The sequence below is a fragment of the Phocoena phocoena genome, chromosome 15 (assembly GCF_963924675.1).
Source record: "Phocoena phocoena chromosome 15, mPhoPho1.1, whole genome shotgun sequence".
In the NCBI taxonomy this organism is placed as follows: domain Eukaryota; kingdom Metazoa; phylum Chordata; class Mammalia; order Artiodactyla; family Phocoenidae; genus Phocoena; species Phocoena phocoena.
Genome location: NC_089233.1, coordinates 4,195,086 through 4,212,745, shown reverse-complemented (window position 1 = coordinate 4,212,745; position 17,660 = coordinate 4,195,086). Strand labels below are relative to the sequence as shown.

The window sequence follows — 17,660 nt, the reverse complement described above, 5'->3', positions numbered from 1 at the left end:
ATATAACGTGCTAAAAAACAGAATACTGTTTTCCTTTAGGGAAGAGGGAGGGCAGTGGTAGAAAGGGGAATGAGGAGGGTTCTTGGAATTCTGGTAATGTTCTATTTGATCACTTTGTAAAAATTCACTCAACTCTACCATTATTTTTTTATTATTTTTTTGCAGTACGCGGGCCTTTCACTGTTGTGGCCTCTCCCGTTGCGGAGCACAGCCTCCGGACGCGCAGGCTCAGCGGCCGTGGCTCACGGGCCCAGCCGCTCCACGGCATGTGGGATCTTCCCGGACCAGGGCACGAACCCGTGTCCCCTGCATCGGTAGGCGGACTCTCAACCACTGTGCCACCAGGGAAGCCCTGTCCAGCACTTTTGATGCTGAATATGTGATGATGATGGTGGTGATGGTGATGTGAGGATGAGGATGTTTACCCCCACCAACTACACCGGTCAGTCCTTGCTGAGATCTTCAGTCTCCTGGCCACCCCTTGGCTCAAACTTTGGGGAAACGTGGAGAGAGCAGGAACTTTCCTCTCTTCTCTCCAGGGAGCTGTCTCCCAACCTGCATTGTGCTGTTCATTCCCCCAGGTTGAAGTTTACCCCCAGCTCTTGCTGCAGACTGTCTCCTTATCACCTGAGAGCAGTGGCTTCCTATCCCTGTTGCCCAGAAGTTTCAGAATCTCCCAGGATATCCCAGTTCAGGGTCCCAAGTTCCCCTCTAGCCCCCAGCCTTCTGAAACCATCAAGTTCCTTAGGTACCACAGTGTGGGGAGAAGATTACTAATGAGGCCGTGGGGCCTTGGATCCCGCCTGACCCTTAAGTGGGCCCTCGGAAACCTATTAAGTGACCCTTTTCTTACTGAGAGTCCCTGGGAACAGAAGCTGGAAGGTGATGGGAGAAGAGGGGGAATGAGGTGGTGGAGTCCGTGGGCTTCCACAGACTACGCTTCTACGGTCTACACTGCTACTTTATTATTTTTATTCACAGAGAAGCTGGTGTTTGATCTCTGCCTTGAAGAATTAGTAGACTTCCAGGTGGGGAAAGGACATTCTGACGTGGAGAAGGATGCGTGAGGTCAGGGAGAAAGGAGTGACCGGGGCACATGCAGGTTGCTCTGCGACTTGCCAGTAAGGTGAGGGTGAGGCCAGAGGGTAAGCTGGGTCCATGTTGTGATGGTTGGAACTTGCACTTCTTCCAACCAGAATTCAAGGCACCTTCTCCTCCACCCAGACTGGATCTCTCCCTTCTCAGGAGTCATTGCTAAGACTCTGTTCCCTCCAGGATCAGAGGGTGGGTAAATGCACCCAGCCAACCAAGGAGCTAAGGATTGAATTCAGCTGGAATTGGGGGTCTGGATGTCTCCTCTAAATGAATCTCCACATTCTGGTCTCCTTTCTCCTGGGACGCCATAGAAGATGGCGCCTTGTGGGTGTGGGTAGCTGGGGCTGAGTGCAGAGCTCGTGCTAGAATTCACCAACTCAAATCCACGTTTGCAGTAGAGAGGAAACCTGGGAGGAGGGAGTCTGAGGTCCAGAAGGTTCGGGGGACGTAGGAGATTCTCTGTCTCTCTTTGTCTCTGTCTCTCTCCGTCCCTCCCTCTGTTTCTCTCTGTTTCTCTCTGTGTGTGTGTCTGTGTCTATCTCTGACTCTCTCCATCTTTCCCTCTCTCTCTTTCTGTCTCTCCGTCAGCCCAGAGCCTGGTGAACCACCTGGGCTGGGGACGCTGCCGAGCAACAGGTGTCTTCACCGCCAACCCATCTGCCGCCTCAGCAGGTGCGGCCCTTTCCGTTTCTGGTCGTGTGTCTCATTCTGTTCCTGCCTCTTTGCCTCTGAGTCTGCTGCTTCCTCTCTCTTCAGTCCCTTTCTGTTTCCCCTCATTTTGGGGTGGGGGGGGGACCGACAGGTGAGAGAGACCCAGAGAAGAGCAGGCTCCCTCACTTAAGAGCACAGACTTCGGAACCAGCCAGATCTGGGGACAAACCCTGATTCAGGGGGATGCTGGGTGACGCCTTCCGCGGGTCAGTCTCTCCAAGTCTTGGCTTCCTCACCTGTAAATGAACCGTGATGATGACGCATACAACTCCATAGTGGGATCTCAAAGATTAAATAACACTGTGCAGGCAGAGGACTGGGGACATGCCTGCCACTCGTGAGGACTTGACAGATAGCAGTGATAGCGGCCCCGCAGTGTTGGTTTCGATGCGGTTCCTTGGCTCCCATCGGTGCGTAGAGGGAATGGTGTGGAGGCCTGTGGGGCAGTGCCGGTGAAGAGCGAGAGGCAGAGGCAGCGTCTCTGGACCACTTTCCAGGAGCCGGTGGTGGGAGAGCCGGGGCGAGGGGCTGGGGAAGAGAGGCACAGGCGCCAGCTTGCCGGCGTTCTGGGTCTTGGAATCAGAGCAGACGGGAGAGGTGCTGCTGACCTGTGGCAAGTGCCGCTGCGCTGGTCCACACATGGCCTCTCCTCGCTCCACTGCTTACTCGATCTCTCCAGGTGACTGTCCATCCAGGGCAGAAGGTACCAAATACACAGGCAGCAGGAAACAAGCGAAAGGACTAAGCATGTCTTGATATTTTGGTATTTTTTCATTCAGTAACACCTCCTATAGCAGGGGGTGCTGGGCCAGACACCTGCCCCACATTATTTCTCTCCATCATTAAAACCATCCTCTGGGGTCGGGGAGGCTGCCGATGCTCTCAAAGGTTAAAAACTCTCTCCGAGCTCTCTCCGCTGGCCAGTGAAAGAGCTGAGACGAGAAGCCAGGTGTGTGCCCCTGAGCCAGCCTGGCTGCAAGAGGACGGAGGAACTAGACCGTTGTATCTTGGGGTGCTCTTGGGAGCCACAGAGAAAAGAGGTGACTCGGGCAGGATCACAGACAGGACCAGAAACCAAACCTCCTTACCCAGCCCCCCAACGTCCCTGTATCTGAGCACTGCCCCCCAAAATTGAATGATGAGGCAGCACTCATCCAAAAATGCACTGTGCGCGCGTGTGAAAATAGACGCACAAACCCACGGGTGTAGCTAGAAAGGGCTGTGCTGATGTGCGCTGGCCTGAGGCCCTTCTAGGATCCGTAAATCGCCATCTGTTTCCTTTACTGATTGTAAATTAAACTGACCCCTTGCAGCTTCCTTATGGACTCCTAAAACATCAGAATATCCTTTGGAATGGCTTAGCTTGGGAGTAAAAGCATAAGCACAAGCATAGCTTTTGATAGAATCACAAAACGTCAGAACTGGAAGAAACTTTCAAGGTCACCTGGCCCAACTCTCTTACGTTACAGCTAAGGAAACAGGCAGGGGTGCCTCGTGACCGGCTAGGGGATGGTCAAGGGTTTCGTGGTTCACGGCGCAGCGGCTGTTGGTGCGTATTCTATGAGATGACCTCAGCGCAGGAGGAGAGGAACCATCGGTTAACTATGAAGGGACGGTCGAGGGATGCTGGAATGTCCGCATCAGCATCGGCCTGATCCGGCAGTTTGACGTGTGTCGACGGATGTCCGCTCTGTTGTTACGCGTGTAAGTGCCTTGAAACGGTGATTGGCCCCAGCCGGATAGGGCTCCTTAGGAAAGGTCAGCTTGCATTAGCTTTCGAAGGAGTGACATTTTAAGGATCAGAGTGTACAGAGAGAGAGAAGAATGTGTCTCTTGTTGAGTGAATTAAGGGGATGGCAGGACAGTTGACCTTTGATGGCTGGATGGCGAGATGAACGTGATTCCAGTAGGGTGTTTTTTGGGGGGACATTGACCCTGAGGATGGTTGACTGCGTGTACCCCATCTGAGACTGACGGCAATGTGGAGTTTAAATGGCCAGGAGCATCTTAGGAAAGGAGCCCACAGAAGTTGGGGCAGTTGGCTGTTGTGAAGGGGCCGGGCCTCTGAGGTTCCAGGGCCAGAAACCCAGGTTAGGGACGTAATAGGGACACTGAGAGGAGGCATATATGTGGGAGAAATGAGGATTGAGTAACTCCTTCACTTACAGTCATTCTGCGAACGACAAGCGCAACTCAAATCTTTGGTTCCAGGAGGCTGAAGTTAGTGGTGTTGCCGTAATAACCATGGAATGAGAGGATGACACGAAGCCTGCCTGGGGGACAGGAGTCTTTCCCCGGGATGTGGGTGGCTTGTAAGTTCCGCCTTGGAGGAAGAACAGAATTTCCCATTTTTTTAGGTAGATAACGCCTGGGACTCCTGGGGATCGGACCAGCAGGATGTGAAGCTGGGCGTCGTGCTGTGCTGACGACTTTGGACTTAAGCCTGAAGGTAAGGAAGGGAGAGTTAAGCAATGAATTGGTATCCATCCTTTGGAAGGGCTGTTCCCGTTGGTGGTATGAAAAAGTGTTTGGACGGAAGCAGCTGGGAGCAGGAGGCCGGGTAGGATCCGCTGTGCTCATTCAGGAAAGAGAAGGCAGGAGTCGTGGGAGAAACGAGCCTCTGGAGGCTGTAGGTGTGCCCAGCAGGACGTGGTGCCCTGTTGTACTTGAAGGAGCAGGAGAGGGAACTCACCTGCCAGGCCTTCCTGGTTTCCAATTTTGGCACTAGGCAAGCTCCTCCCTCAGAAGGAGGGGAAGGTTGGGGTGGAAAGAACGGATTTAGTTCAAGACTGGTTGGATTGGAAGTGTTGGCGGAAATGCAGCTAAGAGAAGGGAGTGGGTCGTGAGAGAGATGTAGGGCATAAGTCACGGAAGAGGGTGCTATCATTCAGGAAGGTGGCTGCTCGTCATAACGTGGAGGGGGTGGGCCATCTTCCCTGGTCATTTTTTTTCCCTGTAACTGAGCCCAAGAGGCACAGGCCCCGGAGTACCGTGGGTTTGTCCTGAATCCAGCCAAGAGGAAGAAATGGCAAGTAAATACGACAGGAAGCAAAGGCCGGGGTAGGTAAGAGAGGAGCACACGAGTCTATCTGCAAAGAGCTGGGAGCTGTGATCTCCCCGAGGGGTGCCAAGTGCAGGGGAAGGAGGCGGGGCCTCTGTGAGCCAGAGATGCTAATGCTATTCTGGGTTGGCCGGCAGAAATGGGGACCCCTTCAGCCCTCTTCCGGAGTTCAGCCCCCCGCCCCACCGTTGTCATCACTATAGGCTGGAACCCGGGAGGCCGGGCTCCTTGGTGCGGCCGGTGTGAAGGCTGGCCAGAACTTCAGGGCGGTGGACAGGCGTGACGGAGACACCTGGGTCCCTGGGATGCACGGGGCACAGGAGGCTGGAAGGGAGAGTGGACAGTGGCTCCGAACATCTCAGTTCCCTGAAAGATGTTGGGCTGCAGGAGATGAGGAGTAGAAAATACTGGACTGGGGAGAAAGCGCTGAAGCCCTGGGAAGGGTGGCGGGAGGGGAAGCTACGGGTGGGCCAGGGAAGGCTGGGCGCAGGGCTCCGGGCCAAGGAGAGGCAGAGGCCCTGACGCTCCTCTCCAGGCTGTGCGTCCATCCTCCCCCAGGCCCCGATACGAGCCACTGGCCCACGTCAAACTGGACCGCCCCACAGGAGTTTGTAATCCTGGGTTTCTCCGGGCAGCCCCTGGGGCCCCGGGTGCTGCCCTTTGCCCTCCACCTGCCCCTCTGTTTGCCACGCTGGCAGGAAGCCTGCTGATCCAGGGGCTGGCCGTGGTGGACGCCGCCCTGCACCCACCACGTACTTCTTCCTGGGGGACCTGTCTGCCGAGGAGGCGGCCTACGCGCCAGTGCTGACTCCGCGCGTGCTGGCCGGCCTCCTGCCGCCTGGGGGCCGCCCAGATGGGCCTCTTTGTGGCTCCGGCTGCCTGCTGCTGGGCCACTACCCGGCTGTCTGCCGCCCTCAGCTCACAACTGCGGGGCTCTGCTGGTGCCTTCTCGCCGCCTGCTGCATTGGGGGCTCTCTCCTGGCCTTGGGCCTCACCACGGCCATCTTCCAACTGCCCTTCCGCCGTGGGGGCTTAGTCAACCACGTCTTCCGTGACCTCCCAGCCGTGTTGGTGTTGGCCTGCGGGAACCGGGACCTGCAGGAGCACGTCCTGCTGGTGGCCTGCGTGCTGCTGGCGGTGCTGCCTCTGGCCCTGATCCTTTCTCCTACGCCAGGACGGTGCTGGTCATCCTGGGGCGTTGCTGGGGCTGCGGGCCGCCGCAAGGCCTTCAACACGGTGGCGTCCCATCTCACGGTGGCCTGGCCATGCTCCACGACGGCTGCGCCACGGCCGTGTACGCCAGGCCACCGAGCAGCCACTCCCTGGAGGAGGACAGGCTGGCCTCATTCATCTACATCAACCTCACTTCCCCACTCTACCCGGCCATCTACATGCTGCGGAACCAGGACATGCAGGGGGCACTGCAGCGGGTGGTCGGCCCCAGGACACCAGGCGCCATCCACCGGGCTGATGTCACCAAATGCTGGATGCCAGGTGGCGTCTGTTCTGAAATCTCTCCACCACCCCCGGATGGAAACCTCACATTCCAGAACCATCTGTGACTCCCCGAAGCCTACTGGATACAACCTAGGTGTAGCAGACAAGGACTCCAAAATCAGACTCCAGCCTGCTGCTGCTGCATCTAGTGACTTTTTTTTTTTTTTTTTGATGTGGACCGTTTTTAAAGTCTGTATTGAGTTTGTTACAGCATTGCTTCTGTTTTATGTTTTTGGTTTTTTTGGCCGTGAGCTATGTGGGATCTTAGATCCCCGACCAGGGATCGAACCCACACCCCCTGCACTGGAAGGTGAAGTCTTAACCACTGGACCACAAGGAAGTTCCTCTATTGACATTTTGAGCTGGAGAGTTCTCTCTGGTGGCGGGGGGATTGTCCCTGTGCGTTGTGGGGCGCTTATCTGCACCCCTTGTCTCCACCCAGGAGATGCCAGTAGCACACACCACTCCCCCATCCAAGTTGTGATGACCAAAAATGTCACCAGACATTGCCAGACATCCCCTGGGGACAGGATCACCCCTGGTTGAGAACCACTGCTCTGAATCGTAGCCACACAGAATCTTTTGAAGAGGAGTAAGGAGTCTATGGCAGCACTGTTTATAATAGACAAAAACTGGAAATTATCCAAACATTCATGAACATAGAATAGATACAAACAGCTTGTGGCATATGCATGCAACGGAATACTACACAGCAACGAAAAAGAATGAACTACGGCTACTGGCAAAAAAATAAGGACCACCCAGATGTAATACTGAGTGTAAGAAGCAGGACACAAAGGACACTTCTGGATGCTTCCATTGAAATAAAGGCCAATGACAAACTCATCTGTGGCGGTTGATGTCATCATAGTAGTTAACTGGGGGAAGGGTTTGAATTGGCAGAGGGCACAGGGAGGTTGCCTGGGTACTGGAAACGTTCTGTATCTTGACTTGGGTGGTGGTTATGTGGGTGTTTGTGCAGAACTTCACAGAGATGCATCCTTAAGATCCATGTAGTTTGTTGTACATGAAATGAACTGTGGCTGGTTCAAGCTATTCACAAAGACAAGCCTTCAAATCATCATGCCTTCACTCATGCTGCTTTTTGCCCCTGGTACACTCTGTTTCCACTTATGAAAATCCCTTGTATTATTCAGTGATCAGTCCAGATACTGTACCTGTTGTAGACTGAAGGTGTCTCCACCCAAATTCACATGTTGAAATCTAATCACCATTATTAGTTTGTTATTAGGGGGTGGGGTCTCTAGAAGTGATTAGGTCATGAAGGTGGAGCCCTCCTGAATGGAATTAGTGCCCTTATGAAAGAGGCCTGGAAGAGCTCCCTCACCCCTTCTGCCCTGTGAGGACCCAACAAGAAAGCAGCTGTCTACGAGCCCGGAAGAAAGTTGTCACCACACTGAAGCTGCCGGCATCTTGATCTTGGACTTCCAGCCTCCAGAACTGTGAGAGATACATTTCTGTTGTTTATAAGCCTCCAGCTCTATGGTATTCTGTTGTAGTCGCCCGAACGGACTAAAACGCCACCCTTTCCTTCCTCCTCTCAGTTACAACAGTTGTCACTCTAAAATGTAATTTCAGCATCTGCTTCACTTCCCAATCACCTGCCCACTCCCCCACTTCCCCACTCACAATTAGGCTGTGAGCCCCATAAAGCCAGATTGCAGATCCTGTTCTTACATTTTAAGATCCATGACCCTGGCAGTTCTTAATAAATGTTTGTTGGAGGAATAAGCCATAGACAAGCTCTGAGTTCTTTTGGGGTCTCACACACTGGCTGTATGGAGGGGACACGGCTCTCGAGTCCTGCCAAGGACAAGAATCTCTAAGACTGACTCCTCTCTGGGGTCTTAGAGCATCAGAGCTGGCTGTGAAAACCCCAGCTGGACAGCTTGGACCCCACTTTCCAATGCAGGGAGGCTTAGAAGCAACGCGTTTGTGTCTTGACATAATAAACTGCATTCGGAAAACTTGATAGCTCTGCTTGTACCCCCAAGGCCAGGGTCCCAGATTCCGTGAGGGGGAACTTTTCCTAAAAATGCCTCCTGAAGGGTCGGTCAGGAAAGCCTTAGAGCCAGGATCAGTGCCGGTAAATACCGCCTACCTAACCTCCTGGCTGGAGAAACCGCACGTCTATGAAAACTGATTCGAAGGCTGGGGAGGACTGATCTGTGCAGGCAACGTGGGACACCAGAATGACTAGCAGCTGCCTCAGAAATCTCGTGAGTCTGTTTCTGTTTTGCAGATAAGTTCATTTGCATTATTTTTTTAGATTCCACATATAAGCGATATCATATGGTATTTGTCTTTCTCTGTCTGGCTTACTTCACTTAGTATGATAATCTCTAGATTATAGAAAACAAACTTAGGCTTACCAATGGGGAAAGTGAGGGAGGGATAAATCAGGAGTTTGGGATTAACAGATACACACTACTATATATAAAATAGGCAACGAACAAGGACCTACCGTATAGCACAAGGAACTATTCTCAATTTTTTTAAAATTTATTTTTGGCTGCGTTGGGTCTTCGTTGCTGCGCACGGGCTTTCTCTAGGTATGCGGGCTTAGTTGCTCCGCGGCACGTGGGATCTTCCCTGTCCAGGGCTTGAACCCGTGTCCCCTGCATTGACAGGCGGACTGTTAACCACTGCACCACCAGGGAAGTCCCTATACTCAATATTTTATAATAACCTATAAGGGAAAAGAATCTGAAAAAGGATAGATTCATAAGTATAACTGAATCACTTTGCTGTCCACCTGAAGCTAACACAACATTGTAAACCAACTATACTTCAATTTAAAAAAGGAGGAGGAGACAAAAAACAATCTCATGAAAGGGGGTCTCTGTCCATCTGTCCGTGCCGTCTTAGTTCTTACCTTCTGCTTCTCCCTGAGGCCAGTGCTCGGGACCCTGAGGCACACAGGAAGCCCCCCGTCAATTCCTTCCCAAATCCTACGGCTATGAGGAAGTCCTCACTCAAGAGACACTTAGGGCTGGCAGTCTAACAGGCCTGGTAGCTGTGGTTGATTTGTTTCAGCGCATCTCCCAAGACCAGGTGAGGCCTGAGGGCCACCAGCAGTCCCGTTATCCGTACTGTACATGATTGAGAGTGATGACCACAACCAAAGAAACCTTTGCATTTGACCGCCTGGTGGGGAGCCTTGGTGGGAGCTGTCAGGTTGCTGAGCACAGGTGGCTGCACCTGCTTTGGCGTTGAGGTACGTCAGGGTAGAGGCCCAGCCTGCGTCTGCTGATGGTGGCCCTCCATCCCCAGGTTCCTTTAAAAGGTTATGCAGGGAATTCCCTGGCAGTGGTTAGGACTCCACGCTTCCACTGCAGGGGGCACGGGTTTGATCCCTGGTCGGGGAACTAGGATCCTGCACGGCGTGGCATTTTGGGTCTTCGGCCGAATTCTGTGGTGGGAAGTAGCAGCTCCGGGCCAGGTTGAGATACTTTCAAAGGCTGACTGGACCCTTTTCTCTCCCTCCTGCTGTACAAAGTCTTTCAAAATATTTTGAGTCCTGAGACGCAGCAAGTTTCAAGTTTCAGTTTATTTATGTATTGAGAGATAATTGACACATAACATCCTATTGGTTTCAGGTAGTACAACACAATGATTCGCGACTTGTGTACATTGCGAAATGATCACCGTGGTGACTGTAGTGAACATCACTTCATGTAATTGCCACATTTTATTTTCTTGTGATAAGAACTTTCAAGATTCACTCACTCAGCAACTTTCGAAGATGCCATACGGTTTCAAGTTTCAGCTTCTAATTCTCTATTACCCGCCACGCGGACAACTGACTTGGCCTTGGGGATGTTACCATAAAGGTCTGCAGTGGAATCCCGGGCAGCCGGACTCATAGACAGCTGCTTCCCTCACTAGGATCGGGCTCACCCCCACCAGCGCAGAGGCAGCAGGATCACCGGAGCTGGGACCTCGGAGCCTAGAACCAGTGCTTTGGTGAGTCGGTGGTGGCCGAGTGCTCATGGCAGGGTGCATCTCAGCCCTCACCTGCCCCGACAGGACCTTTTGGAAACCGGGGCCAAGTCTCCTAACAGTCAGCAGCTGGGTCTGTGCCTAGAGTGGGGAAGTACACCCAAAGTCTAACACCCACTGGGGGAGTTCACCCTCCGCGGGGCAGCAACCTGTGGGAGACACAGCCACAGCCCGTTTGCCAGACAAAGGCATTTCTCCACCAGCTGATTGCAAGACTCTACCATCCTGTTCCCAACTGTGAAGACTTCGTGAAATTAACACTTAAGTGGAGCACAGGGTGTAGGACGATGAGCGGGTTCAGCAACAGACCACGGAGAAATCGAAATCGGCAAGTTTATTACTCACAGGGCCTGGACCAAGCACACAGCACACCGGGAGGGGCCCCGGGGGGGGGGGTCAAGGCGGAGTGCAGACAGGGACTGGACTTGGCACACATCCCTGTATTAGGGTCCACGGGGGAGTGCTCTGGGGTTTCTAGGTTAGGACCAGATTGGGCAATCCAAACCCAAAGAGCAGGGTTTTGGTAAGCTCACGGGGGTCCTGGCTAAAGGGTGCGTAAAGCTTACAGGCACTGGGAGGCAGGTGAGCCACTATTGATCACAAGGGCTGCGGGGCAGTCACTCCAGGGACTTACATCTGCTTGTGGCCGAGCGGCTGCTATAGGGCATGTCCTTGCACAAGGGGCTTGTGTCAGCTTAAGGTCCCTGCAGCCATCTGACCAAACACGATGGGTGATGAGGCAGCAATACTAGAGAGCAGCTTAGCTAAACTCTGGACGGATATACATCGAGTACATCTAGATGTGAACTTATTTTTAGTTATTCAGCTAGGCATATATTGCATGTCTATATATGCATATATATATATATATACATATGTATTCCACACACATATGCATGTTAATGCACATCTTTTGTTAAATCTGAGCCAATACATCTTTGAATATTTACTTTTCTTCCGTTTTTTTCATTTTGTCTTTAAGGAGCTCCTGTTTGCTCTTCTCTCTCTTTTTGTTTTTTTTTTAGTATTTTTGGCCGTGCTTTGCAGCGTGCAGGACCTTAGTTCCCTGACCAGGGATCGAACCCGTGCCCCCTGCAGTGGAAGCTTGGAGTCTTAACCACTGGACGCCAGGGAAGTGCCTGCTCTTCTCATTTGTATGTCTCTTCCCCCATTCTTTCACATTTTCCACCTCTCTATATACTGAATTCTGTGAATTGGCTTATGGCTCTGCCTTCCTGTTCCCATTTTCTTCAGCTGAGTATAATCTGTTTGACATGTAGAATATTTTAACGTTGAGTTTTAAATTTCAGTGACTATATTTTTCATTTCTAGACACCCTATGTGGTTCTTTTTCCAAATAAGCCAGTTATCTTTCTTTGTGTCTTTGCTTTCATGCAGTTTTGATTTTTTGTTTTTTATCATTTTTCAAGACAGTCGTTTTTATAGAATTTCAGATTTTTCTATCACCTTAAAAGACTTGAGGTTTTCATTCTGTTAAAATGTCTGTTGACTTTCTTCACATTTTATTATTCTGGATTATGACCTCATCTTGGGTTTGTATGTCAGAAACCTGGGAAACACAGGTTGAGGGTGTCTTTCTCCAAGAATAGTTTGTGTTTGCTTCTGTAAAGTTGCTTCAAAGACCAGGACAAATTTCTACGTTAATTGTTCAGTTTTTCAACTGGGGCGTGAGTAGGGCAAATTCACAATTCTAACTCGTAAGAGGTGCAGGTCACAGCTTGTGAATCATCAGGGTAAATTCTTTCCCTACCAGAGTCCAGGGAAAGACAGGCAAGCTTCCTGAGCAAATGAGCAGGTTTTTCTCTGGTCCATCCTTTCCCTATATGTACAGGCTTTTGAAATTTCTCAATTTATGAGGTATTTCAGTGCCAAGCCTTCTGCCTATAGCTTTTAACACCCAAGCTTCTGGGTAAACAAACCTACAGGGCAGCTTACAGCATCAACTCACACAGTTTTCAGTTCCCTCTGGAACTGGCACCTGGAAACCTCACTGATTTTCTTGCAAGCTGAATTATGCATTTAAAAGAATGTTACCTGTTATTGTCCATAATTTCAAGTGGTTTACAGTGGAACATTTTTCACTTTAGGTGGTCCACTATACTGCCAGAAAAGGGAGTCCCAACCTTACTCATTTAACATGACTTATAAACTAGTTGATGGAGAGAGATCAGGGGATGTCATGAAATTGCTGGTTTCCAGATCCAGGGGGGCTCTGTAATACTTGCCAGCAAACAAAAAACCAAATGGTATGTGGTACGGTGTATGGACTTCCGGTTGAATAGTAAATCCCAGTTATAACGTATATTAAAGACAAAAGGGTGTCATTCAGCGTGGAAACTCTTGATAGATGTCATCCTACATATTATGGTATCTGTGTCTACAAGTTCACAATTATGTTCAACTACAAATGCAGTTCAAAAATAAGTAAAATAAAATTCTGTTTATGTAGCATTTCCAGGAACATAGTCCCCACACACCCCTGGGATTGTTCTGCAGCTTATTCAATCTGTTATATTAATGGTTTAAATTATTCACTTAGAGCTCAATAGCCACAGTTAATGTAGACACAGATACACTTCATAGTTAAGTTTAAGTTTATCCTATAAAAATAGATCCCTCTAGAGCATCATTACCCTTCTATCCTTAGTTTTAAGAGAATAAGCATTTCCTAGTTCTCCAAGTAGGTAGGAAGGTCTGCCCACAGTGGCATTGGACTTCTTGCTGAAGGATTTTCCATGTTCACAAAATCCACAGGGTTTTCATTCCTAGATGTGTTGGGAATTCCTGATGAAAACTTCTCTCTCACTTTATCCGTACAGTTCCTCCCTGGTGTGAATTCTGTGGTGTCTGATGAGGTTCGCCTTCTGGGAGAACGTTTTCCCACAGTCAGAGCATTCATAGGGCTTCTTGCCTATATGGGTTCTCTTGTGTATGATGAGGCAGGAGTTTTGGGAGAAAGCCTTCCCGCATTCGCTGCACTCGTAGGGTTTCTCTCCAGTGTGAGTCCTCTGGTGAAGGATGAGGTGTGACTTCTGGAAGAAGGCTTTCCCACACTGGCTGCAGCCATAGGGCTTCTCTCCTGTGTGGATTCTGTAGTGGATAATGAGGCATGACTTCCGGGAGAAAGATTTCCCACATTCTTCGCAGCCATAGGGTTTCTCTCCCGTGTGGGATCTGTGGTGTTCGATAAGACGTGACTTGTGGGAGAAGATTTTCTCACAGTCTGAACACTTATAAGGCTTCTCTCCAGCCAGAATGGCCTCGGGTATGGAGAGGCTTGTTTCTGGGGAGAGCTTTTTACCGCATTTGCCGTTTCCGCCGGGTTTCTCGTCTGTGTGGTTTCCCGGACGTTTTTTGCTGAGGCAAACCTTCTCCTCCCTCAGGCCATCCCCCTGGTCATTGCATCCAGAGGACTTCTCATCCCTGTGGACTCTCTGATGGGTGATGATTTCTGATTTATGGGAGAAGCCTTTCCCACATTTGGTACATTTGTGGGGTTTCTCGTTACTGTCGGTTCTCTGATCAGCATTAAGGGCTTGGTCATGGCTTAAAGCATTTCTACATTGGTTACATTCACGTGGGTGTGCCCCAGAACGTGGAGTTTCCAGCTTAGAATAGAGAAATAAGTTCCCCTGTGCATCATATTCAAATCTCCTTCTTGCAAGGTACGCGTTAGGAGTAACGCCTGCGTTACCCGGCAAGGCTGCTCCACACGACTCGCACTTAGGCACCTGTTGTCCTGAAGAAACGACGTTTGTGTTCTGACAGGTGTTTTTTTCGACTGTGTTACATGCGTTGTGCCCTTCTGTGGTCAATTTTTTCTTGTCTAGGAGTGCAACTTGCTTCAAAAGTTTGTTTTGGTGTTCCCGTTGTCTCTCTACTTGGGTATCAACTTGCAAAACTTCTAGGGGAAAAAAATAAATAAGGACACAAACGTGTTATCTTTCCAGGAGCACGTCACAGAACTAAACTATTTCAGAAATGTTTGGAAGGAGGATTAACTTCGTGGTTTCAAACCTGATTGCCCAGATTAAATAATCATAATCCTAATCCTACTACAAACACTTCCTACTCCCTTGGCTTCTGAAAAGAAAAAAAAGAGAGAGAACTGATAACAGATAAAACCCTGACGGTAAATATATGTAAGCTCTGCTATTATCAAGTCCGCACATTAAATTGGGAAGAAGGTGAAAACACACGCAAGAGAAAAACTAGAGGATAGTGGACTCAAGGCATTGATGTGCTGATGAACCAGGTCACCAAGAGAAAAACAAAACCCGATCTGTGTCGATTACCAATCTGCATGGTGAAAGCATTCCCCAATGTGACCAATTTGAGGATGACATCACAGAATGCAGAGCCAGAGGATTCTGCCACCATTGGCCATCACAGGCCGGTACTAGCTCTAGCATCCCTAGGTAAGGGGAAGACCTAATAAGGAGGCCACATCAGGAGATAAGGGTATTTAGGAATTATGAACGAAGACTAAAGACAGACCAGAGTTTTCAGGGGACTCTAGGGAGAAGGGTGTTTAGGAAATAGGAGCAAAGGACTTGGGCTGAATGAAGTGTGAGTTCCCCTCACTTTATTCCTAGGTTGCAAATAGGCTTTTCTCTCACCTGCACTTCCTGTGCCCTTCCCACCTTAACTTGCCCTCCATTCTGTATATCAAATTAATTTTCTCAAAGCATCAAGTTCTTTAACTGTTACAGGAATTCTCCTAGAGTCAGAGGTTCATTCTGCAGCGATTTATTCTCACATGGATCTACGTGGTCTTTACGATGTCCAGTACATCGACACAAGAACCGTAGAACCGAATGCAAGCCGTCCTTGCCCTGGGAAGATTCCCTGTTGTGTTCTGATTGCTCAGATGACCGTTTTCTTCATTTGGTTCCCTTAAAACCAAATCTGGCCGACAACCCAACCCTACGTGTCCCCTTCCCATATGCCTGCAGATCAGCCCCTCCACTAAACCCATACTGACATTCCTTGGGCAAGCTGGTTTCCACAGCACTGTGGAATCTACTTGGAGAATCTTAACTGTCGAATTCTTCAGCCTATGCTTAGATATTTATTTGCTTTTCCTTTACTTACATTTTAAACCACAAATACCCCGCTATTTCACCTTGGGCACTAATACCCAGTGGAACCATGAAAATTCCTGTGTTTAGAAATACTTATGTTCCCTGAGCCCTACTGCTGAATTCCTAAGAGACAAAATCAATGCCTAGTGATCTTCCCCAGCAGGATTTTCTGGGTTGGGACACAGCCAGGGGGCATTTTTAAAGCTCCCCCAGTGAGTCGGGGGTACCCCCCTGATTAATAACAACTGCCCTGAACAAATGCTTGATAAAGGATCCTTGTCCTAGACAGTAGAGGGGGTTAGTCAATATATACTATGTGTGTCGTGCAGAAATAAAGATGAATAAAACAAAGGCTCGGCTCCCTGTGGGATCACACTGAGATGGGGGAAAAGCTTCAGTTATAACGTATCAGACAAAATGGGGACATGTTACATAGTCTTGAAAGAAGATGAATTTAAAGTCATATAAAAGGTAGAAAATAACTGTTTAAGGCATTGAAAGAAAAGACAACTAAAATAAAAATGAGTGACACAAAATAACACAGTTATTTTAAAATAGGACAAATCTATGAACCCCTGAAAGCGTGAGAAAGCCTGTTTTATAACCATGGGGACAAGCGTAAGCCTGAAGATTCTAGAGAAAGCCTGAGAAAGCAAGGTCTTAGAAGGGGGCAGTGGAATAGAATGAATGGATAAACTTTAAAAGAATATGTCTTTCTCTAAAATCCAGGGAAAGGAGAGTAATCACGCAGTGACGTGTGATGTATGCAGGTAGCAGGAATCATTTGGGCGTTTCAAGGTCTTGAGTCAGATGTCCATAGCTGCTTGCAAAGATCCAAGGCTTTTAACACAGATGTGTGAAACAAAAATAATGAGGTTCTGCTTTGTGACCTCCTGGAATCTCACGTCCATTGTCCCCCTCCAGGCTGGTTCTCTCTCACCTGGAAAGCTCCATGTGAGGATCTCTTCCTCCTTCATCCACGGTTCTTGCCCCTGCTCCAACCTGGAGATCACAGCTGGTTTGGTGACTTGACACCCTGTTCGTAAGAAACAGTTACAAGATTTCTGCTCAGCCACCTGGGCCATCCAAGGAAGCAGAAGGCTCAGACTGCCTAATGGACATCTACATCTCAGCCAAAGAGTAGCTATTTCACTTGGGAGGAACATTCACAAATAATCCAGGTGAGATGAGAACAAGACTTACTGATGGTTGAAACCCAAGGCCAAACATTTTTAGTACTTAACGGGGTCTTACGTAACAGAGAAAAGAAAGGAGCTCAGACATAAGCGGCGGGCAGGGGGGACACAGGAAGCCTTCCTCACCCACGGAGACCAGGTGGCTGTAGTTCTCCAGCATCACATCCCGGTACAGGGTCCTCTGCGTAGGGTCCAGCTGCTGCCACTCCTTACGGGTGAAGCCCACAGCCACGTCTCTGAATGATAACGACCCCTGGAACAGCACACTCCTGATTAAACTGGAGTGCCCAGCACGGAGTATTATGGCAAAGGTGTAGAGGAGATGGATCTTACCACCTTCGGAGGTCAGGTTTCCCCATGTTAAGTTATATAGGAAGCTTAGCATGCCCCTAACTTTGTACGACATTTCGTGGGAGAGAAAAAGAAAGATCATTAGAAAATATCTCACTTCTGGATCTCTACTCATCCATTCATCCATCCATCCATTCAGTGAGCAAGCATCTACGGAAGACCAGGTACGTCACTGGTGTTCTGCATGGTGCTTGAGGTTGAAAGCTCAATGCCACATTGCTTCTGTTCTAGGGCATTTGTAGTCTGGTGGAGCGAGATGAATGTAAGAGACTGCTGTGTGGTAACAATACACTGAAGGCTATGACGGAAGTACATTTAAGTACAGAACAGACACAAAGAAGACAGCAGTCAAATTCAACATCCTGACGTCAAGTTAAGCCTCATTGGAGGTTACATGTCAGCAGAATCATGAAAAATAAATTGTTCTGATGTTTGAAGGATATTCCTATCAAGAGGCATGGCCTGAGCAAAGGCAAGGAAAATCTGGTAGGAACTGCAAATATATGACAGTAGGGAATGATAGTATAGAGTATAAGGGGAATGTGTGTGTGTGTGTGTGTGTGTGTGTGTGTGTGTGTGTGTGTGAGTGAGAGAGAGAGGTCAGATCATAGGACAAACAAA

The 17,660-nt window shown here is 49.5% G+C and overlaps 1 protein-coding gene across 1 annotated transcript; it reads right to left on the bottom strand.

Moving 5' to 3' along the window:
* Positions 1 to 13,955: 13,955 nt before the first annotated feature.
* LOC136134645 (putative protein ZNF815) lies at positions 13,956 to 17,094 on the bottom strand. Its single transcript, XM_065892310.1, is given in 4 exon segments — positions 13,956 to 14,033; positions 14,035 to 14,312; positions 16,433 to 16,528; positions 16,815 to 17,094. Coding segments are annotated over 4 exon segments (732 nt in total).
* Positions 17,095 to 17,660: the final 566 nt, after the last annotated feature.